The sequence below is a fragment of the Oncorhynchus keta genome, chromosome 15, assembly GCF_023373465.1.
Source record: "Oncorhynchus keta strain PuntledgeMale-10-30-2019 chromosome 15, Oket_V2, whole genome shotgun sequence".
In the NCBI taxonomy this organism is placed as follows: Eukaryota; Metazoa; Chordata; class Actinopteri; order Salmoniformes; family Salmonidae; genus Oncorhynchus; species Oncorhynchus keta.
Genome location: NC_068435.1, coordinates 5,132,470 through 5,156,713, shown reverse-complemented (window position 1 = coordinate 5,156,713; position 24,244 = coordinate 5,132,470). Strand labels below are relative to the sequence as shown.

At 44.4% G+C, this 24,244-nt stretch overlaps 1 protein-coding gene and 1 long non-coding RNA gene across 8 annotated transcripts in view; one reads left to right on the top strand and one right to left on the bottom strand.

Moving 5' to 3' along the window:
* LOC118376843 (band 4.1-like protein 3) overlaps window positions 1–23,559 on the top strand; it is a 135,699-nt gene extending 112,140 nt beyond the window's left edge. Inside the window, 6 exon segments of the mRNA XM_052464311.1 lie at window positions 1,998–2,090; window positions 7,257–7,349; window positions 7,482–7,580; window positions 15,851–15,934; window positions 17,237–17,349; window positions 21,548–23,559. Of these exon segments, the coding sequence (XP_052320271.1) occupies window positions 1,998–2,090; window positions 7,257–7,349; window positions 7,482–7,580; window positions 15,851–15,934; window positions 17,237–17,344 (477 nt within the window). The 3' untranslated portion in view covers window positions 17,345–17,349; window positions 21,548–23,559.
* Window positions 13,809–15,844, bottom strand: LOC127907530 (uncharacterized). 7 transcript variants are annotated; one of them, XR_008064747.1, is made up of 5 exons: window positions 15,657–15,844; window positions 14,945–15,252; window positions 14,755–14,785; window positions 14,212–14,690; window positions 13,809–13,877 (listed from the first exon to the last, which is right to left on the bottom strand). It is a non-coding gene; the product is annotated as an uncharacterized LOC127907530 (long non-coding RNA). The 7 variants fall into 7 exon arrangements; XR_008064751.1 differs by lacking the exon at window positions 13,809–13,877 and adding an exon at window positions 15,378–15,439 and having other exon boundaries at window positions 14,168–14,690; window positions 14,945–15,190; window positions 15,719–15,835; XR_008064746.1 differs by lacking the exon at window positions 13,809–13,877 and having other exon boundaries at window positions 14,168–14,690; window positions 14,722–14,785.
* Window positions 23,560–24,244: the final 685 nt, after the last annotated feature.

The window sequence follows — 24,244 nt, the reverse complement described above, 5'->3', positions numbered from 1 at the left end:
AACTCCTCAGGTGGGCAGCTCCTCAGGTGGGCAGCTCCTCAGGTGGGCAGCTCTTCGCAACTCCTCAGGTGGGTGGGCAGCTACTCTCAGGTGGGCAGCTCCTCGGGTGGGCAGCTCCTCGGGTGGGCAGCTCCTCAGGTGGGCAGCTCCCTCTCCTCAGGTGGGCAGCTCTTCCAACTCCTCAGGTGGGCAGCTACCAGCTCCAGCTCCAACTCCTCAGGTGGGCAGCTCCTCAGGGGGCAGCTCCTCAGGTGGGCAGCTCTCCTCAGGTAGGCAGCTCCCAGCTCCTCAGGTGGGCAGCTCTCCTCAGGTGGGCAGCTCCTCAGGTGGGCAGCTCTCGGGTGGGCAGCTCCTCAGGTGGGCAGCTCCCTCAGGTGGGCAGCTCAGCTCCTCAGGTGGGCAGCTCCAACTCCTCAGGTGGGCAGCTCCTCGGGTGGGCAGCTCCTCAGGTGGGCAGCTCCAGCTCCTCAGGTGGGCAGCTACCAACTCCTCAGGTGGGCAGGTGGGCAGCTCCTCAGGTGGGCAGCTCCCAGGTGGGCAGCTCCTCAGGTGGGCAGCTCCCAGCTCCTCAGGTGGGCAGCAACTCCTCAGGTGGGCAGCTCCTCAGGTGGGCAGCTCCTCAGGTGGGCAGCTCCCAGCTCCTCAGGTGGGCAGCTCTCAGCAACTCCTCAGGTGGGCAGCTCCCAGCTCCTCAGGTGGGCAGCTGCAGCTCCTCAGGTGGGCAGCTCCCAGCAGCTCCTCAGGTGGGCAGCTCCCAGCTCCTCAGGTGGGCAGCTCCCAGCTCCTCAGGTGGGCAGCTACCAGCTCCCAGGTGGGCAGCTGGGCAGCTCCTCAGGTGGGCAGCTCCAGCTCCTCAGGTGGGCAGCTCCCAGCTCCTCAGGGGCAGCTGGTGGGCAGCTACCAGCTCCTCAGGTGGGCAGCTCCTCAGGTGGGCAGCTCCTCAGGTGGGCAGCTCCCAGCTCCTCAGGTGGGCAGCTCCCAGCTCCTCAGGTGGGCAGCTCCCAGCTCTTCAGGTGGGCAGCTACCAGCTCTTCAGGTGGGCAGCTCCCAGCTCCTCAGGTGGGCAGCTACCAGCTCCTCAGGTGGGCAGCTCCCAGCTCCTCAGGTGGGCAGCTCCCAGCTCCTCAGGTGGGCAGCTCCCAGCTCCTCAGGTGGGCAGCTCCCAGCTCCTCAGGTGGGCAGCTCCCAGCTCCTCAGGTGGGCAGCTCCCAGCTCCTCAGGTGGGCAGCTCCCAGCTCCTCAGGTGGGCAGCTCCCTGCTCCTCAGGTGGGCAGCTCCCAGCTCCTCAGGTGGGCAGCTCCCAGCTCCTCAGGTGGGCAGCTACCAGCTCCTCAGGTGGGCCGCTACCAGCTCCTCAGGTGGGCAGCTACCAGCTCCTCAGTTGGGCAGCTACCAGCTCCTCAGCTAAAAGTCTTTTTTTATGACTGTTTTGCTGCTCAGCACCATTTTATTTCCTCCAGCTCTGTCATTGGTCATTGGCAGTGACATCATTACTCAGTATCCTGCCATTCGCTGCAGCTTCTCTCACTCTGCCACCAGAAACATTGTATGAGTCTACGTTTAGGCCCTGTCCCCTTCCTGTCTGCAACGCGCCGTAACGTTACATCCTCCCGAAGTCTTCTCTGTGTTAGATTTGACTCTCCTTCTCTCTCCTTCTCTCTCCCTGCCCTGGCCCAACAGTCTTCACTGGGATGGGTCCCCTCCTCTGTAACCAAGGTGACCGCTGCTCCGGTCGTCATGGAAGCGTCAGTCACAGCAGTCATGTTGTGTCGGATTTCCCGAACAACATTATTTAGTCCGTTTTAAATTCACTGGAGGCTCTGTTAAATGTTACAATACGTTGTGCTGGAATACTTCTCCCTGTTAACTGGTCTGTCAATCGACTACCTTTTGTGGTGTCTGTCTCTCTATCAATGTTTGTAAGCCTATATTTTTACTATAAGGTCAGCTATTCTACCAGAGGTCAAGGATCATGACGTCTCTCTTGTCCCTGACAGAGCCCGGCTGAAGAGGAGGAGGAGGAGGAGGAGGAGGAGGAGATAGGAGGGAGCCAGGGGATTGCTGAGACGGCACAGTCTACAGGACCTACGGTGAGCCTCTGCCCTACTGATTCTGCAGAATCACAACTAGAGCCAATAGTCACTGAAGAAACACAGGCTGCAGGCTTGCACCCAGAACCTCTCACAGTAGACGCTGATCTAGAACCAGTAATGACTGCTGAGACCCAGCCAGAACTGACTGTAGAGGTGCTGCCAGAACTGACTGTAGAGGTCCTGACCAGAACCAGCTGTCATTACATATGTAGTGCCAGAACTGACTGTAGAGGTCCTGACCAGAAAGATGTGCATGAAGGAAGATAAATAAGACCAGGACATGTCCACTTCAGAGGGTCTAGAAGACATGTCCACTTCACAGGGTCTAGAAGACATGTCCACTTCACAGGGTCTAGAAGACAGGTCCACTTCACAGGGTCTAGAAGACATGTCCACTTCACAGGGTCTAGAAGACAGGTCCACTTCACAGGGTCTAGAAGACATGTCCACTTCACAGGGTCTAGAAGACAGGTCCACTTCACAGGGTCCATCCACTTCACAGGGTCTAGAAGACAGGTCCACTTCACAGGGTCCCACTTCACAGGGTCTTTAGAAGACAGGTCCACTGCCAGGGTCTAGAAGACAGGTCCACTTCACGGGTCTCCAGCCTGGCCCACTCCAGGGTCTAGAAGACAGGTCCACTTAGGGTCTAGCCCCAGGTCCACTGCCTGGGACTCTAGAAGACAGGTCCACTTCACAGGGTCTAGCCTGGTCCACTCCAGGGTCTAGAAGACAGGTCCACTTTAGGGTCAGCCCCAGTGTCCACTTCACAGGGTCTAACATCACTTCACAGGTCTCCAGCCTGGTCCACTCCAAGAGAAGAACCACTTTAGCCAGCCCCACAGTCCTCTGCCTGGGACTCTAAAGACATCACCACGGTCTCCAGCCTGGACCCTCAGCCTTCAAGAGATAACCTTTAATAGCCCAAGTGTCCTCTGCCTGGGACTCTAAACCTAATTAACAGCACACTTTTGCCTGGCCCTGCATTGAGCCCCAGTGTCCCTGCCTGGGACTCTAACATTCCAGCCTAGGGCCGTCCAGGACCGTTTCCATAGGAACGTTTCCAGCCAGCCCCGTGTCCTCTGCCTGGGACCGTTTAACATCACCACGGTTTCCAGCCTGGCCCCTCCATAGGAACGTTTCCAGCCCCAGGGCCGTTTCCATGGGACCGTTTCATCACCACGGTTCCAGCCTGGCCCCTTCCATAGGAACATAGGGACATATCTATAGGGCCCCACTTTCCATAGGACCGTTTCCATAGGGCCGTTTCCATAGGACCGTTTCCATAGGAACGTTTCCATAGGGCCGTTTCCATAGGAACGTTTCCATAGGGCCGTTTCCATAGGGCCGTTTCCATAGGAACGTTTCCATAGGGCCGTTTCCATAGGGACATATCTATAGGGCCGTTTCCATAGGGCCGTTTCCATAGGACCGTTTCCATAGGGCCGTTTCCATAGGACCGTTTCCATAGGACCGTTTCCATAGGACCGTTTCCATAGGGCCGTTTCTATAGGGCCGTTTCCATAGGGACATATCTATAGGACCGTTTCCATAGGGACATATCTATAGGACCGTTTCCATAGGGACATATCTATAGGACCGTTTCCATAGGGACATATCCATAGGGCTGTTTCCATAGGGCCGTTTCCATAGGGACATATCGATAGGACTGTTTCCATAGGGACATATCTATAGGGCCGTTTCCATAGGACCGTTTCCATAGGGACATATCTATAGGACCGTTTCCATAGGACCGTTTCCGTAGGGACATATCTATAAGACCGTTTCCATAGGGACATATCTATAGGGCCGTTTCCATAGGGCCGTTTCCATAGGGACATATCTATAAGACCGTTTCCATATGGACATATCTATAGGGCCGTTTCCATAGGGACATATCTATAGGGCCATTTCCATAGGGACATATCTATAGGACCGTTTCCATAGGACCGTTTCCATAGGGACATATCTATAGGGACATTTCCATAGGGATGTTTCCATAGGGACATATCTATAGGACCGGTTCCATAGGGCCGTTTCCATAGGGACATTTCCATAGGGGATGTTTCCATAGGGACCGTTTCCATAGGGACGGTTCCATAGGGCCGTTTCCATAGTTTCCATAGGGACATATCTATAGGACCGTTTCCATAGGGCCGTTTCCATAGGACGGTTCCATAGGGCCGTTTCCATAGGGACATATCTATAGGGCCGTTTCCATAGGGACATATCTATAGGGCCGTTTCCATAGGGACATATCTATAGGGACATTTCCATAGGGACATATCTATAGGACCGTTTCCATAGGACCGTTTCCATAGGGACATATCTATAGGACCGTTTCCATAGGGACATATCTATAGGGACATTTCCATAGGGACATATCTATAAGACCGTTTCCATAGGACCGTTTCCATAGGGACATATCTATAAGACCGTTTCCATAGGACCGTTTCCATAGGGACATATCTATAAGACCGTTTCCATAGGGACATATCTATAGGGCCGTTTCCATAGGGCCGTTTCCATAGGGACATATCTATAAGACCGTTTCCATATGGACATATCTATAGGGCCGTTTCCATAGGGACATATCTATAGGGCCATTTCCATAGGGACATATCTATAGGGACGTTTCCATAGGGACGTTTCCATAGGGCCGTTTCCATAGGGACATATCTATAGGGATGTTTCCATAGGGACATTTCCATAGGGACGGTTCCATAGGGCCGTTTCCATAGGGACATTTCCATAGGGATGTTTCCATAGGGACGTTTCCATAGGGACGGTTCCATAGGGCCGTTTCCATAGGGACATATCTATAAGACCGTTTCCATAGGGCCGTTTCCATAGGACGGTTCCATAGGGCCGTTTCCATAGGGACATATCTATAGGGCCGTTTCCATAGGGACATATCTATAGGGCCGTTTCCATAGGGACATATCTATAGGGACATTTCCATAGGGACATATCTATAAGACCGTTTCCATAGGGCCGTTTCCATAGGGACATATCTATAGGGCCGTTTCCATAGGGACATATCTATAGGGACATTTCCATAGGGACATATCTATAAGACCGTTTCCATAGGGCCGTTTCCATAGGGACATATCTATAAGACCGTTTCCATAGGGCCGTTTCCATAGGGACATATCTATAGGGCCGTTTCCATAGGGACATATCTATAGGGCCATTTCCATAGGGACATATCCATAGGGCCGTTTCCATAGGGACATATCTATAGGGCCGTTTCCATAGGGACGTATCTATAGGGACGTTTCCATATGGACATATCTATAGGACCGTTTCCATAGGGACATTTCCATAGGGACGTTTCCATAGGGACATATCTATAGGGACGTTTCCATAGGGACGTTTCCATAGGGACGTTTCCATAGGGACGTTTGATAGGTTGTACTTTACTTCCTCTGACTAGGGGTATTATGTGTGTTATTGGTTTAGCTCATGGTGTTGTTCTCTGTTCAGGTACTCCATTCTGGCATGTGTTTGTCCTTATTCCATTGTGTTTGTCCTTATTCCATTGTGTTTGTCCTTATTCCATTGTGTTTGTCTTTATTCCATTGTGTTTGTCCTTATTCCATTGTGTTTGTCCTTATTCCATTGTTTGTCTTTATTCCATTGTGTTTGTCTTTATTCCATTGTGTTTGTCCTTATTCCATTGTGTTTGTCCTTATTCCATTGTGTTTGTCCTTATTCCATTGTGTTTGTCCTTATTCCATTGTGTTTGTCCTTATTCCATTGTGTTTGTCCTTATTCCATTGTGTTTGTCCTTATTCCATTGTGTTTGTCCTTATTCCATTGTGTTTGTCCTTATTCCATTGTGTTTGTCTTTATTCCATTGTGTTTGTCCTTATTCCATTGTGTTTGTCCTTATTCCATTGTGTTTGTCTTTATTCCATTGTGTTTGTCCTTATTCCATTGTGTTTGTCCTTATTCCATTGTGTTTGTCCTTATTCCATTGTGTTTGTCCTTATTCCATTGTGTTTGTCCTTATTCCATTGTGTTTGTCCTTATTCCATTGTGTTTGTCTTTATTCCATTGTGTTTGTCCTTATTCCATTGTGTTTGTCCTTATTCCATTGTGTTTGTCCTTATTCCATTGTGTTTGTCTTTATTCCATTGTGTTTGTCTTTATTCCATTGTGTTTGTCCTTATTCCATTGTGTTTGTCTTTATTCCATTGTGTTTGTCTTTATTCCATTGTGTTTGTCCTTATTCCATTGTGTTTGTCTTTATTCCATTGTGTTTGTCTTTATTCCATTGTGTTTGTCTTGATTCCATTGTGTTTGTCCTTATTCCATTGTGTTTGTCCTTATTCCATTGTGTTTGTCCTTATTCCATTGTGTTTGTCTTTATTCCATTGTGTTTGTCCTTATTCCATTGTGTTTGTCCTTATTCCATTGTGTTTGTCCTTATTCCATTGTGTTTGTCTTTATTCCATTGTGTTTGTCCTTATTCCATTGTGTTTGTCTTGATTCCATTCCATTGTGTTTGTCTTTATTCCATTGTGTTTGTCTTTGTCCTTATTCCATTGTGTTTGTCTTTATTCCATTGTGTTTGTCCTTATTCCATTGTGTTTGTCCTTATTCCATTGTGTTTTTTGTCTTGATTCCATTGTGTTTGTCTTGATTCCATTGTGTTTGTCTTTATTCCATTGTGTTTTGTCTTGATTCCATTGTTTTGTCTTTATTCCATTGTGTTTTGTCTTGATTCCATTGTGTTTGTCCTTATTCCATTGTGTTTTGTCTTGATTCCATTGTGTTTGTCCTTATTCCATTGTGTTTGTCCTTATTCCATTGTGTTTTGTCTTTATTCCATTGGTTTGTCTTTATTCCATTGTGTTTTGTCTTTATTCCATTGTGTTTGTCCTTATTCCATTGTGTTTGTCCTTATTCCATTGTGTTTGTCCTTATTCCATTGTGTTTGTCCTTATTCCATTGCGTTTGTCTTGATTCCATTGCGTTTGTCCTTATTCAATTGTGTTTGTTAGCAAAACACACACACACACACACACACACACGTTCCTAAATGGCAGATGGAACCGTCGAGTATTGACACTACTCAGAAGAGCCATTAATGTTGAGGGTTCTGCCTTCCTGTGTTCCCCTGTCATGTCTTCTCCCTCTGTTCCCGTTATCTCCCAGAAACCCGAGGCTGTGCCAGCAGTGGAGTCGACCACCAAGGAGGTACCTGTCGTCCACACGGAGACTAAAACCATCACGTACGAGTCTTCAGAGGTGCGTTCATTAGGGCAGCGACGTAAGAAGAAGAAGAAGAGAAAGGGAAAGCAACAGTGAGAGTTTCTTCCTTGTTCAGGTAGTCCCTTTCCTTTCCACTCATTTTCAGTTTTGTCACGTGACTTCTGACAGGGTGACTACAATGGCGACATGGAACCCGGCGTTCTGATGAGCGCACAGACCGTCACCTCGGAGACCACCAGCACCACCACGACCACGCACATCACTAAGGTCAGGGGTCATTTCATCAGCTGACCCTTTTTGACCCCTGAGTATCTAACCATAACCCATTATAAACTAATTACCACTGAGTCTCTAACGTTACCCATTATAAACGAATTACCACTGAGTCTCTAACCATAACCCATTATAAACGAATTACCACTGAGTCTCTAACCATACCCATTATAAACTAATTACCACTGAGTCTCTAACCATAACCCATTATAAACTAATTACCACTGAGTCTCTAACGTTACCCATTATAAACTAATTACCACTGAGTCTCTAACCACAACCCATTATAAACTAATTACCACTGAGTCTCTAACCATAACCCATTATAAACTACTGAAACCACAACCCACCACTGAGTCTCTAACGTTACCCATTATAAACTAATTACCACTGAGTCTCTAACGTTAACCCATTATAAACTAATTACCACTGAGTCTCTAACCACAACCCATTATAAACTAATTACCACTGAGTCTCTAACCATAACCCATTATAAACTAATTACCACTGAGTCTCTAACCATAACCCATTATAAACTAATTACCACTGAGTCTCTAACCATAACCCATTATAAACTAATTACCACTGAGTCTCTAACCATAAGCCATTATAAACTAATTACCACTGAGTCTCTAACCATAACCCATTATAAACTAATTACCACTGAGTCTCTAACCATAACCCATTATAAACTAATTACCACTGAGTCTCTAACCATAACCCATTATAAACTAATTACCACTGAGTCTCTAACCATAACCCATTATAAACTAATTACCACTGAGTCTCTAACCATAACACATTATAAACTAATTACCACTGAGTCTCTAACCATAACACATTATAAACTAATTACCACTGAGTCTCTAACCACAACCCATTATAAACTAATTACCACTGAGTCTCTAACCGTTACCCATTATAAACTAATTACCACTGAGTCTCTAACCATAACCCATTATAAACTAATTACCACTGAGTCTCTAACCATAACACATTATAAACTAATTACCACTGAGTCTCTAACCACAACCCATTATAAACTAATTACCACTGAGTCTCTAACCATAACCCATTATAAACTAATTACCACTGAGTCTCTAACCACAACCCATTATAAACTAATTACCACTGAGTCTCTAACCATAACACATTATAAACTAATTACCACTGAGTCTCTAACCATAACCCATTATAAACTAATTACCACTGAGTCTCTAACCACAACCCATTATAAACTAATTACCACTGAGTCTCTAACCATAACACATTATAAACTAATTACCACTGAGTCTCTAACCACAACCCATTATAAACTAATAACCACTGAGTCTCTAACCATAACCCATTATAAACTAATTACCACTGAGTCTCTAACCATAACCCATTATAAACTAATTACCACTGAGTCTCTAACCGTTACCCATTATAAACTAATTACCACTGAGTCTCTAACGTTACCCATTATAAACTAATTACCACTGAGTCTCTAACCATAACCCATTATAAACTAATTACCACTGAGTCTCTAACCATAACCCATTATAAACTAATTACCACTGAGTCTCTAACCATAACCCATTATAAACTAATTACCACTGAGTCTCTAACCATAACCCATTATAAACTAATTACCACTGAGTCTCTAACCATAACCCATTATAAACTAATTACCACTGAGTCTCTAACCATAACCCATTATAAACTAATAACCACTGAGTCTCTAACCATAACCCATTATAAACTAATTACCACTGAGTCTCTAATGTTACCCATTATAAACTAATTACCACTGAGTCTCTAACCATAACACATTATAAACTAATTACCACTGAGTCTCTAACCATAACCCATTATAAACTAATTACCACTGAGTCTCTAACCATAACCCATTATAAACGAATTACCACTGAGTCTCTAACCATAACCCATTATAAACTAATTACCACTGAGTCTCTAACCATAACCCATTATAAACTAATTACCACTGAGTCTCTAACCATAACCCATTATAAACTAATTACCACTGAGTCTCTAACCATAACCCATTATAAACTAATTACCGCTGAGTCTCTAACCGCAACACATTATAAACTAATTACCGCTGAGTCTCTAACCATAACCCATTATAAACTAATTACCACTGAGTGTCTAACCATAACCCATTATAAACTAATTACCACTGAGTCTCTAACCGTTACCCATTATAAACTAATTACCACTGAGTCTCTAACCATAACACATTATAAACTAATTACCACTGAGTCTCTAACCATAACCCATTATAAACTAATTACCACTGAGTCTCTAACCATAACCCATTATAAACTAATTACCACTGAGTCTCTAACCATAACCCATTATAAACTAATTACCACTGAGTCTCTAACCATAACCCATTATAAACTAATTACCACTGAGTCTCTAACCATAACCCATTATAAACTAATTACCACTGAGTCTCTAACCATAACCCATTATAAACTAATTACCACTGAGTCTCTAACCATAACCCATTATAAACTAATAACCACTGAGTCTCTAACCATAACCCATTATAAACTAATTACCACTGAGTCTCTAACCATAACACATTATAAACTAATTACCACTGAGTCTCTAACCATAACCCATTATAAACTAATTACCACTGAGTCTCTAACCATAACCCATTATAAACTAATTACCACTGAGTCTCTAACCATAACCCATTATAAACTAATTACCACTGAGTCTCTAACCATAACCCATTATAAACTAATTACCACTGAGTCTCTAACCATAACCCATTATAAACTAATTACCACTGAGTCTCTAACCATAACCCATTATAAACTAATTACCACTGAGTCTCTAACCACAACACATTATAAACTAATTACCACTGAGTCTCTAACCATAACCCATTATAAACTAATTACCACTGAGTCTCTAACCATAACCCATTATAAACTAATTACCACTGAGTCTCTAACCATAACCCATTATAAACTAATTACCACTGAGTCTCTAACCATAACCCATTATAAACTAATTACCACTGAGTCTCTAACCATAACCCATTATAAACTAATTACCACTGAGTCTCTAACCATAACCCATTATAAACTAATTACCACTGAGTCTCTAACCGTTACCCATTATAAACTAATTACCACTGAGTCTCTAACCATAACCCATTATAAACTAATTACCACTGAGTCTCTAACCATAACCCATTATAAACTAATTACCACTGAGTCTCTAACCATAACCCATTATAAACTAATTACCACTGAGTCTCTAACCATAACCCATTATAAACTAATTACCACTGAGTCTCTAACCATAACCCATTATAAACTAATTACCACTGAGTCTCTAACCATAACCCATTATAAACTAATTACCACTGAGTCTCTAACCATAACCCATTATAAACTAATTACCACTGAGTCTCTAACCATAACCCATTATAAACTAATTACCACTGAGTCTCTAACCATAACCCATTATAAACTAATTACCACTGAGTCTCTAACCATAACCCATTATAAACTAATTACCACTGAGTCTCTAACCATAACCCATTATAAACTAATTACCACTGAGTCTCTAACCACAACACATTATAAACTAATTACCACTGAGTCTCTAACCATAACCCATTATAAACTAATTACCACTGAGTCTCTAACCATAACCCATTATAAACTAATTACCACTGAGTCTCTAACCATAACCCATTATAAACTAATTACCACTGAGTCTCTAACCATAACCCATTATAAACTAATTACCACTGAGTCTCTAACCATAACCCATTATAAACTAATTACCACTGAGTCTCTAACCATAACCCATTATAAACTAATTACCACTGAGTCTCTAACCATAACCCATTATAAACTAATTACCACTGAGTCTCTAACCATAACCCATTATAAACTAATTACCACTGAGTCTCTAACCATAACCCATTATAAACTAATTACCACTGAGTCTCTAACCATAACCCATTATAAACTAATTACCACTGAGTCTCTAACCATAACCCATTATAAACTAATAACCACTGAGTCTCTAACCATAACCCATTATAAACTAATTACCACTGAGTCTCTAACCATAACCCATTATAAACTAATTACCACTGAGTCTCTAACCATAACCCATTATAAACTAATTACCACTGAGTCTCTAACCATAACCCATTATAAACTAATTACCACTGAGTCTCTAACCATAACCCATTATAAACTAATTACCACTGAGTCTCTAACCATAACCCATTATAAACTAATTACCACTGAGTCTCTAACCATAACCCATTATAAACTAATTACCACTGAGTCTCTAACCATAACCCATTATAAACTAATTACCACTGAGTCTCTAACCATAACCCATTATAAACTAATTACCACTGAGTCTCTAACCATAACCCATTATAAACTAATTACCACTGAGTCTCTAACCACAACCCAAACTAATTACCACTGAGTCTCTAACCATAACCCATTATAAACTAATTACCACTGAGTCTCTAACCATAACCCATTATAAACTAATTACCACTGAGTCTCTAACCATAACCCAATAAACTAATTACCACTGAGTCTCTAACCATAACCCATTATAAACTAATTACCACTGAGTCTCTAACCATAACCCATTATAAACTAATTACCACTGAGTCTCTAACCACAACCCATTATAAACTAATTACCACTGAGTCTCTAACCGTTACCCATTATAAACTAATTACCACTGAGTCTCTAACCATAACCCATTATAAACTAATTACCACTGAGTCTCTAACCATAACCCATTATAAACTAATTACCACTGAGTCTCTAACCATAACCCATTATAAACTAATTACCACTGAGTCTCTAACCATAACCCATTATAAACTAATTACCACTGAGTCTCTAACCATAACCCATTATAAACTAATTACCACTGAGTCTCTAACCGTTACCCATTATAAACTAATTACCACTGAGTCTCTAACGTTACCCATTATAAACTAATTACCACTGAGTCTCTAACCATAACCCATTATAAACTAATTATCACTGAGTCTCTAACCATAACACATTATAAACTAATTACCACTGTCTCTAACCATAACCCATTATAAACTAATTACCACTGAGTCTCTAACCATAACCCATTATAAACTAATAACCACTGAGTCTCTAACCATAACCCATTATAAACTAATTACCACTGAGTCTCTAATGTTACCCATTATAAACTAATTACCACTGAGTCTCTAACCATAACCCATTATACACTAATTATCACTGAGTCTCTAACCATAACACATTATAAACTAATTACCACTGAGTCTCTAACCATAACCCATTATAAACTAATTACCACTGAGTCTCTAACCATAACCCATTATAAACTAATAACCACTGAGTCTCTAACCATAACCCATTATAAACTAATTACCACTGAGTCTCTAACCATAACCCATTATAAACTAATTACCACTGAGTCTCTAACCATAACCCATTATAAACTAATTACCACTGAGTCTCTAACCATAACCCATTATAAACTAATTACCACTGAGTCTCTAACCATAACCCATTATAAACTAATTACCACTGAGTCTCTAACCATAACCCATTATAAACTAATTACCACTGAGTCTCTAACCATAACCCATTACAACGTTCTGTCCTCTATCAATCCCTTCGTAACGTTCTGTCCCCTCTATCAATCCCTTCATAACGTTCTGTCCCTCTATCAATCCCATTATAACTTCTGTCTCTATCAATCCCTTCATAACGTTCTGTCCCTCTATCAATCCCTTCATAACGTTCTGTCCCCTCTAGTCAATCCCTTCATAACGTTCTGTCCCCTCTATCAATCCCTTCATAACGTTCTGTCCCCTCTATCAATCCCTTATAAACTAATTCTGTCCTCTATCAATCCCTTATAAACTAATGTTCTGTCCCTTCTATCAATCCCTTCATAAACGTTCTGTCCCCTCTATCAATCCCTTTGTAACGTTCTGTCCTCTATCAATCCCATTATAAACTTCTGTCCACTTCTCTATCAATCCCTTCATAACGTTCTGTCCCATTCTATCAATCCCTTTGTAACGTTCTGTCTCTATCAATCCCTTCATAACGTTCTGTCCCTCTATCAATCCCTTCAGAACGTTCTGTCCCCTCTATATCCCACTTATCAATCCCTTCGAATGTTCTGTCCCCTAAATCCCTTCATAACGTTCTGTCCCCTCTATCAATCCCTTCGTAACGTTCTGTCCTCTATCAATCCCTTCATAACCTTCTGTCCCTCTATCAATCCCTTCGTAACCTATCAATCCCTTCATAACCTTCTGTCCCCTATCAATCCCTTATAAACGTAACGTTCTGTCCTCTATCAATCCCTTCATAACGTTCTGTCCCATCTATCAATCCCACTTCGTAACGTTCTGTCCCATCTATAAACCCTTCATAACGTTCTGTCCCCTCTATATCAATCCCTTCAGTAACGTTCTGTCCTCTATCAATCCCTTCATAACCCATTTCTGTCCCCTCTATCAATCCCTTCAAACTAACGTTCTGTCCCTCTATCAATCCCTTCGTAACGTTCTGTCCTCTATCAATCCCTTCGTAACGTTCTGTCCCCTCTATCAATCCCTTCATAACGTTCTGTCCCCTCTATCAATCCCTTCATAACGTTCTGTCCCCTCTATCAATCCCTTCATAACGTTCTGTCCCCTCTATCAATCCCTTCATAACGTTCTGTCCCCTCTATCAATCCCTTCATAACGTTCTGTCCTCTATCAATCCCTTCGTAACGTTCTGTCCCTCTATCAATCCCTTCGTAACGTTCTGTCCCCTCTATCAATCCCTTCATAACGTTCTGTCCCCTCTATCAATCCCTTCATAACGTTCTGTCCCCTCTATCAATCCCTTCATAACCTTCTGTCCCCTCTATCAATCCCTTCATAACGTTCTGTCCCCTCTATCAATCCCTTCATAACCTTCTGTCCCCTCTATATCAGTCCACTCTATCAATCCCTTCATAACGTTCTGTCCCCTCTATATCAATCCCTTCGTAACGTTCTGTCCCCTCTATCAATCCCTTCGTAACCTTCTGTCCCCTCTATCAATCCCTTCATAACGTTCTGTCCCCTCTATATCAATCCCTTCGTAACGTTCTGTCCCCTCTATCAATCCCTTCATAACCTTCTGTCCCCTCTATATCAATCCCTTCGTAACGTTCTGTCCCTCTATCAATCCCTTCGTAACCTTCTGTCCCCTCTATATCAATCCCTTCAGTAACGTTCTGTCCCCTCTATCAATCCCTTCGTAACGTTCTGTCCTCTATATCAATCCCTTCGTAACCTTCTGTCCCCTCTATATCAATCCCTTCGTAACGTTCTGTCCTCTATCAATCCCTTCGTAACCTTCTGTCCCCTCTATCAATCCCTTCATAACGTTCTGTCCCCTCTATCAATCCCTTCGTAACGTTCTGTCCTCTATCAATCCCTTCGTAACGTTCTGTCCCCTCTATCAATCCCTTCGTAACGTTCTGTCCCCTCTATCAATCCCTTCGTAACATTCTGTCCCCTCTATCAATCCCTTCGTAACCTTCTGTCCCCTCTATCAATCCCTTCGTAACATTCTGTCCCCTCTATCAATCCCTTCATAACCTTCTGTCCCCTCTATCAATCCCTTCGTAACATTCTGTCCCCTCTATATCAATCCCTTCATAACGTTCTGTCCCCTCTATCAATCCCTTCGTAACATTCTGTCCCTCTATCAATCCCTTCGTAACCTTCTGTCCCCTCTGTCAATCCCTTCGTAACGTTCTGTCCCCTCTATCAATCCCTTCATAACCTTCTGTCCCCTATATCAATCCCTTCGTAACGTTCTGTCCCCTCTATCAATCCCTTCATAACCTTCTGTCCCCTCTATCAATCCCTTCGAACGTTCTGTCCCCTCTATCAATCCCTTCGTAACGTTCTGTCCCCTCTATCAATCCTTCGTAACCTTCTGTCCCCTCTATCAATCCCTTCATAACGTTCTGTCCCCTCTATATCAATCCCTTCGTAACATTCTGTCCCCTCTATCAATCCCTTCGTAACCTTCTGTCCCCTCTATCAATCCCTTCGTAACATTCTGTCCCCTCTATCAATCCCTTCATAACCTTCTGTCCCCTCTATATCAATCCCTTCGTAACCTTCTGTCCCCTCTATATCAATCCCTTCGTAACGTTCTGTCCCCTCTATCAATCCCTTCTGCTGTCAGACTGTGAAAGGAGGGATCTCTGAGACCAGGATAGAGAAGAGGATTGTCATTACAGGAGAAGCAGGAGATATCGACCATGATCAGGTCACTTTCTTTCTTAATCACCTTTTCTTTCTTTCTGTCTCAATTTATTGATTATTTTGATTATTGATTATTTTGAAAGTATACAGATGAGGATTACAAAATGTATCATGAATCTGGAGAAGATTAACTTCCTCTCTCACCTATAAAGTGACAGTAATGACTGAGTATAATGGATGTATTTTACTGTGTAATGTTCTCACTTGAATTTTTCTGGTTGATGTAACTCGTGTAGTAGACTACTACTAACCAGTAGGTTACCCTGTAACAAGTAGTCCTGCTAGACACACTCACTGACTCCCACTCCCTCCCGTCTCTTATACCTCCTCCCTCCCCACCTCCTCCCTTCTCTCCCTCTTCCGTCCGTTTCTTCTCCCCCTGTCCCTCCTCCCGTCTCTCCCACCCTACTCCCCACCTCCCTCCCACCTCCCTCCCGTCCCACCTCCTCCCCACCTCCCTCCCGTCCCACCTCCCTCACGTCCCACCTCCCCAACTCCCTCCCGTCCCTCCACCTCCCCAATTCCCTCCCGTCCCTCCTCCTCCCCAACTCCCTCCCGTCCCACCTCCTCCCCGACCTCCCTCCCGTCCCACCTCCTCCTCGACCTCCCTCCCGTCCCACCTCCTCCCCCGACCTCCATCCCCCACCTCCTCCCCGACCTCCCTCCCGTCCCACCTCCTCCCCGACCTCCCTCCCGTCCCTCCTCCCCAACTCCCTCCCGTCCCTCCTCCTCCCCAACTCCCTCCTCCCCACCTCCCTCCCCGTCCCACCTCCTCCCCACCTCCCTCCCGTCCCACCTCCCCAACTCCCTCCCGTCCCTCCTCCTCCCCAACTCCCTCCCGTCCCAGCTCCTCCCGACCTCCCTCCCCCGTCCCACCTCCCCCCGACCTCCATCCCGTCCCACCTCCTCCCCCACCTCCCTCCCGTCCCACCTCCTCCCCACCTCCCTCCCGACCCTCCTCCTCCCCGACCTCCATCCCGTCCCACCTCCTCCCCGACCTCCCTCCCCGTCCCACCTCCTCCCCGACCTCCATCCCGTCCCACCTCCTCCCCGACCTCCCTCCCGTCCCACCTCCTCCCCAACTCCCTCCCGTCCCTCCTCCTCCCCACCTCCCTCCTACCCACCACCCTCCCATCCCACCTCCCTCCCGTCCCACCTCCTCCCCCCCTCCCTCCCGTCCCTCCCCCCCACCTCCCTCCCGTCCCACCTCCCTCCCGTCCCACCTCCTCCCCACCTCCCTCCCACCCACCTCCCTTCCCCCTCTCTGTCTCCCTCTCCTGGTATTGGTATGGTATTGCACCACCAGGCTCTTGCCCAGGCCATAAAGGAGGCCAAAGAGCAGCACCCTGACATGTCAGTGACCAAAGTAGTGGTTCATAAAGAGACAGAGATCACACCTGAGGGAGAGGACTGACCCAGGTAAGGAGACCACCGTATGTGGTCGTGGTAATGGTTCGGTTGTGGTCAGCTGGGCTTGGAAGCTAGTCCACTCATCTTCCTCCATCTCTCCTCGGCATGCTCCTGCTTCCCCCCATCATCATCAGCACGTCTCTTATGTATCTTACTGGCACTGAGTCTTGCTTCTGAAATACTAACAGGCTATTACACATCCTCACCAACCTCTTCATCCTACATCTCGACATTATAACTCAATCTACTGTCCTTCCAGGAGGAGTTTTCCACTTGAAAACAGTGTGAAATACATTGGAAACGCTCAGCTAATGTATGCACACAGGACATGTATATAATAGTTTCCCTATAACAAAGCTAGTAGTCCTAGCGCTGTAGCTGTAGTCCTAGCGCTGTAGCTGTAGTCCTAGCGCTGTAGCTGTAGTCCTAGCGCTGTAGCTGTAGTCCTAGCGCTGTAGTTCTAGCGCTGTAGCTGTAGTCCTAGCGCTGTAGCTGTAGTTCTAGCGCTGTAGCTGTAGTCCTAGCGCTGTAGCTGTAGTTCTAGCGCTGTAGCTGTAGTCCTAGCGCTGTAGCTGTAGTCCTAGCGCTGTAGCTGTAGTCCTAGCGCTGTAGCTGTAGTTCTAGCGCTGTAGCTGTAGTCCTAGCGCTGTAGCTGTAGTTCTAGCGCTGTAGTCCTAGCGCTGTAGCTGTAGTCCTAGCGCTGTAGCTGTAGTCCTAGCGCTGTAGCTGTAGTCCTAGCGCTGTAGTTCTAGCGCTGTAGCTGTAGTCCTAGCGCTGTAGCTGTAGTTCTAGTGCTGTATCTAGTTCTAGTGCTGTATCTAGTTCTAGTGCTGTATCTGTAGTTCTAGTGCTGTATCTGTAGTTCTAGTGCTGTATCTGTAGTTCTAGTGCTGTATCTGTAGTTCTAGTGCTGTATCTAGTTATAGTGCTGTATCTGTAGTTCTAGTGCTGTAGCTGTAGTTCTAGTGCTGTAGCTGTAGTCCTATCGCTGTACCTCTAGCTCTAGCGCTGTACCTCTAGCTCTAGCGCTGTAGCTGTAGTCCTAGCGCTGTAGCTGTAGTCCTAGCGCTGTAGCTGTAGTTCTAGCGCTGTAGCTGTAGTCCTAGCGCTGTAGCTGTAGTTCTAGCGCTGTAGCTGTAGTTCTGGCGCTGTAGTTCTAGCGCTGTAGCTGTAGTCCTGTAGCTGTAGTTCTAGCGCTGTAGCTGTAGTTCTGGCGCTGTAGTTCTCGCTCTGTAGCTGTAGTCCTAGCGCTGTAGTTGTAGTTCTATTGTTGTAGCTGTAGTTCTAGCGCTGTAGTTGTAGTCCTAGCGCTGTAGTTGTAGTCCTAGCGCTGTAGTTGTAGTCCTAGCGCTGTAGTCCTAGCGCTGTAGTTGTAGTTCTATTGTTGTAGCTGTAGTTCTAGCACTGTAGCTGTAGTTCTAGCGCTGTAGCTGTAGTGCTGTAGCTGTAGTTCTAGTGCTGTAGCTGTAGTTCTAGCGCTGTAGCTTTAGTTCTAGCGCTGGAGCTGTCGTCCTAGCGCTGTAGCTGAAGTCCTAGCGCTGTAGTCCTAGCGCTGTAGTCCTAGCGCTGTAGTTCTAGCGCTGTAGCTGTAGCTGTAGTTCTAGCGCTGTAGTTCTAGCTAGAGCTGCATGTCAGGTCTGTTAAGTAACTCGTCTGTATTGACTCGGCTCTAACCGGGATACACTAGTTTCGATATGCCTCACAAACTTGCAAATAAATCCGTCTGATTGATTGTTAATTAGTAGATTAATTAAATGTGTCTATCTGAATCGGATCTGTAAAATCTGTAGACCAACCTCTTCAAAGCTTCTAAAATGAGGAAGTGTTGTCATCACAAAGAGCCTAGATTTCACTACTTCCTGTCATGTGTTTGTAGACAGAGGCAGGTCCAATCTGTATCTAGGTCAGAGGAGTGAGTTGTGCTGCTCCGTGGTACTCTCTGGTTGCCACGTCAACATAACTGCCAAAACACACGGGAAGGGTTGGGTTCAAGAGGGTTAAACACAGTGAACGCTGCAGGTAGAAATGTAGTGAATAGAGCCGGCATGATTCCTCACTCTACATGTCAGAGATGCATGCATGTTCTGTGTAATATGTTTATATCTGAACGTTCCACAGTGTGCAAACTGTTGTTGTGTTTCAGTATTCTGGCAGGTCCAGTCTAGCTTCTACTGTTTTTTTTTTTGTGGATTCTGATTGGTTGCTTGTATGATGGAATAGAAGCTCTATGGTGGTCCCCCTTCCCACTCCTTCATGTTACTCTGCCTCTCCTGGTTTAAGGATTTAGCCACATCTTTTATTTAAACATCTTTGTCATTTTAAAACATATTCAGTGGGCATACTCTCCATGTTGTTGACCTCTTTAACCCTTTACACTCGTGGGCCTATTTAGATAGGGAATTGGCCTATATGGATAGGGAATTGGCCTATATGGATAGGGCAGGGCCTCTTTAAGGCCTTTACACTCGTGGGCCTATTTAGATAGGGCCTCTTTAACCCTTTACACTCGTGGGCCTATTTAGATAGGGAATTGGCCTATATGGATAGGGAATTGGCCTATATGGATAGGGCAGGGCCTCTTTAAGGCCTTTACACTCGTGGGCCTATTTAGATAGGGCCTCTTTAACCCATTATACACTCAGGGCCTATTTAGATAGGGCCTCTTTAAGCTCTTTACATCATGGGCCTATTTAGATAGGGCCTCTTTAACCCTTTACACTCGTGGGCCTATTTAGATAGGGCCTCTTTGAATCCTTTACACTCGTGGGCCTATATGGATAGATCCTCTTTAACCCTGTGTATAGTGCAAGGTGCTCAACTTTAGAACGTTTGTCAGTCAAAACACATGCGGAGCCAGAGCTCTGACATCATGTATAGCGGAGCCAGAGCTCTGACATCATGTATAGCAGAGCCAGAGCTCTGACATCATGTATAGCGGAGCCAGAGCTCTGACATCATGTATAGCGGAGCCAGAGCTCTGACATCATGTATAGCAGAGCCAGAGCTCTGACATCATGTATAGCGGAGCCAGAGCTCTGACATCATGTATAGCAGAGCCAGAGCTCTGACATCATGTATAGCAGAGCCAGAGCTCTGACATCATGTATAGCAGAGCCAGAGCTCTGACATCATGTATAGCGGAGCCAGAGCTCTGACATCATGTATAGCGGAGCCAGAGCTCTGACATCATGTATAGCATATTACTGTACAGCCACAGCGTTCCAATCTAGGTGTTTATGAGTGCCCAAATCCGGCATTTTCAACCCATATATTTACGACTGTAAAGGTTTATGATTTGACGATGACCTTTATCCTACATTACTTTAAGTCCTCTGGGTTTTTCCAGGTGTTATTTCTTCTGAGTTAAACTATAACTCACATGCTACAGCACTGCAGGGGTGTGTGTGTGTGTGTGTGTGTGTGTGTGTGTGTGTGTGTGTGTGTGTGTGTGTGTGTGTGTGTGTGTGTGTGTGTGTGTGTGTGTGTGTGTGTGTGTGTGTGTGTGTGTGTGTGTGTGTGTGTGTGTGTGTGTGTGTGTGTGTGTGTGTGTGTGTGTGTGCAGCTATCTGCTACAGCTACGTGTGTGTCTGCCGTGCATGACCAATGATGAGACTGCCATAACTCCATGGCCTTGCCCTCTGCTCTGTGAGCTCTCCGTGACCTTGTCCTCAGCTCTGTGAGGTCTCCATGGCCTTGTCCTCAGCTCTGTGAGGTCTCCATGGCCTTGTCCTCAGCTCTGTGAGGTCTCCATGGCCTTGTCCTCAGCTCTGTGAGGTCTCCATGGCCTTGTCCTCAGCTCTGTGAGCTCTCCGTGACCTTGTCCTCAGCTCTGTGAGGTCTCCATGGCCTTGTCCTCAGCTCTGTGAGCTCTCCGTGGCCTTGCCTCAGCTCTGTCCGTGCTACTCTCCTTGCTGTTACTCTCTGTTAGTGTGACGCCTCTCAGACACATATTTAATTTAGTCCTGGATCCACAGAGGGCTTTCAGAGATACAGAGAATGTTTTTAGTCCAGGATTAAGGCTTAATCTATGTCCAGGAAACTGGACCTAAAAATGATCTGTGGATGCCTTGCAATTCCAATGTCCTGCTCTGCGTTGTGTTTTCACTGTCATTTACATGACTGACGACTTCTGCCTCCCTTAGTGTGCCGTTTCCTGTGCTGTTCCAAATGAGTGGAAATTCACTAACCCACGTTCTTTCTCTTTTAGGAGTAAAGCCCAGGACCGTTTTTAAATCCCCTGGTGGAAGGGACTCCCCTCAAACCTCCAGCATCCAACTCCCAACGTCATGATGGGTTTCATTACATTACTGTGCCTGCCTGCTGGGCCTGTTGTAAACTACAGTGGAGACTACACAGGCCAGCCTATTGTTCTACAGACAGTCTTGTTCTATAGAAATACAATCTATAGGAGCGGGCTTCCCCTGTTCAAGTCAATGACGGCGTAATAGATTCTAATTCTATGCTCTGCGCTCTCTATGGTGCCGTTCCTAATCTGAGCTCCATGTGCTTACCTTGGCTTTACTGCCTAAAGTCAAAAAGAGGTAGTTAAGATTTATGCCTATCGTCAGTCCCATCCGTCATTCTAAAAAAAATCAAATGTATATTTGCATGAGCAGAATGCCGCAATTATTATAATGAAAATAATTATGATCAAGATTTACTGTGAGATAATTAACAAACAGGCCTATTAAATCACTTGAACTCTCGCTGAACTCTACAACAGGCAGGTTGATTTCATTCACCGTCTTGCTATCTATTTAAGATTATATTATAAACAGTCTTTTCTTTTTTGGTCAGCGTTCTTTATTTTATTTATGAAATGAAAATCCATCACTCCGAGAGGGAGAAGAAAAAAAAGAAGTTAAACTGTGTGACCTATTAGAGCCACACAACAATATTATTATTCTAATGACTTTTAGTAGATGGTAGAAGTGCCGACCTCACTGCCACCCCACTCCCCTCCCATCGTCTCGAATAGAAATACATTTTAAATCCACTTTTACAACAAAGTCCTGTGTGTGTTGTCCTGGGCAACAGCAACTGCAAACAAAGGCAGGTTATATTGTCTATATTCAGCAACAAATTAGTTTATTCATGTTGTATTGTGTATTTTTTTTTTTTGTCTGAACATTTTGTCAGTTATTCTTTATTCAAACATTGTAGCATATTTCAAAATATGCCTGTGTCCCAGATCGGCTTGTCCTCGTGGCAACTCTATTATCACCCATTGAGTGACATGGAGATGGCATGATGGCACTATCCGACTGGCACCCAGGCTATATTTGAGACGGTTGACAGATTGTTTTTAAAAACACTTTCTAGATGGGGGGGGGGGTTACATAGTTTGTGCCCAGGCTATGTTTGAGACAATGACAGTCTGTTTTTAAAAAACACTTGTCTCAATGTGGGTTTTACTTGTATTGTTGTGATCTATCTGCCATAATGAACACAAATGGTATACATTCTCCTCTGTATTAATTAATGGCTGGACTACAGTTCCCACAATGCTGTGTGCGACTGACTGAAAGGCCCAGGACTCAAACTAACAAGACTGCTCTGTCCAGATTAACATATTTTGGTCTGAAATAGCACCCTATCCTCTATATAGTGCACTACTTTTGACCAGAGCCATATGGGATTCACTATAAAGGGGATATGGTGCTATTTGTGACTCATCCAAAGACAAGTATTTGATCAGATCTGTCAGTCAATCAGGTGAATGTCTCAGAAGCCGTAATAGTTGTGTTCTACCAGTATCATAGTTGCTTCTAGACACTGATCTTGGGTCAGTTTTGCATTTTCCCTACTATGGCTAAGGTTGGGATTGGGTGGGGGGGTCTAATGTTGAATTGAACCTTTATTGTACTTGGCAAGTAAATTTAAGAAAGAAAAAAATCTTATTCACAATGATGGCCTACCCCAGCCAAACCCTTCCACAAACCTAGACGACGCTGGGACTCCCGATCACAGCCCGTTTGTGAGACAGACCCGGGTCTGTAGTGACGCCTCCCTTAGACCTCTGTGATCCTAGATCGGTACCTAAAGGTAAACTTCACCCCAGAGCCAGTATCATCAATATATAACTATATATAGCTACAACCAATCATGATGTTCCAACACCAACAGTACGTGGAATTATACAAAGTGGCAAATGCATATTATTGTCATTTTTCTTTTTGCTTTTCTTTTTGAATAAAATATTGATTATATTATTCTGAAGCTTGTCTCTGTCTTCAGTGGATGTAATGAACTACTTACCTCTTGTAAAATATGTGGATCATGTACATCTGGAAAAGCTATAATTTCAGTACATTGATTTTACTATCCAATATTGTAGGCTAATAACATATAATGCAGAAATGGTCCTCAGACATTGTCCAATGTTTGCCACGTGCTGGATTGATTAAATGCCAATTAAGAAAAATGTTTTTTTTTTAATCTAATTGTATTTGGTACATGCTTCATAAACAGCAGGTGTGGAGACTAACAGTGAAATGCTTCATAAACAGCAGGTGTGGACTAACAATGAAATGCTTCATAAACAGCAGGTGTGGACTAACAGTGAAATACCTCATAAACAGCAGGTGTGGACTAACAGTGAAATACCTCATAAACAGCAGGTGTGGACTAACAATGAAATGCTTCATAAACAGCAGGTGTGGACTAACAGTGAAATGCTTCATAAACAGCAGGTGTGTAGACTAACAGTGAAATGCTTCATAAACAGCAGGTGTGTAGACTAACAGTGAAATGCTTCATAAACAGCAGGTGTGTAGACTAACAGTGAAATGCTTCATAAACAACAGGTGTGGAGACGAACAGTGAAATGCTTCATAAACAGCAGGTGTGTAGACTAACAGTGAAATGCTTCATAAACAACAGGTGTAGAGACTAACAGTGAAAT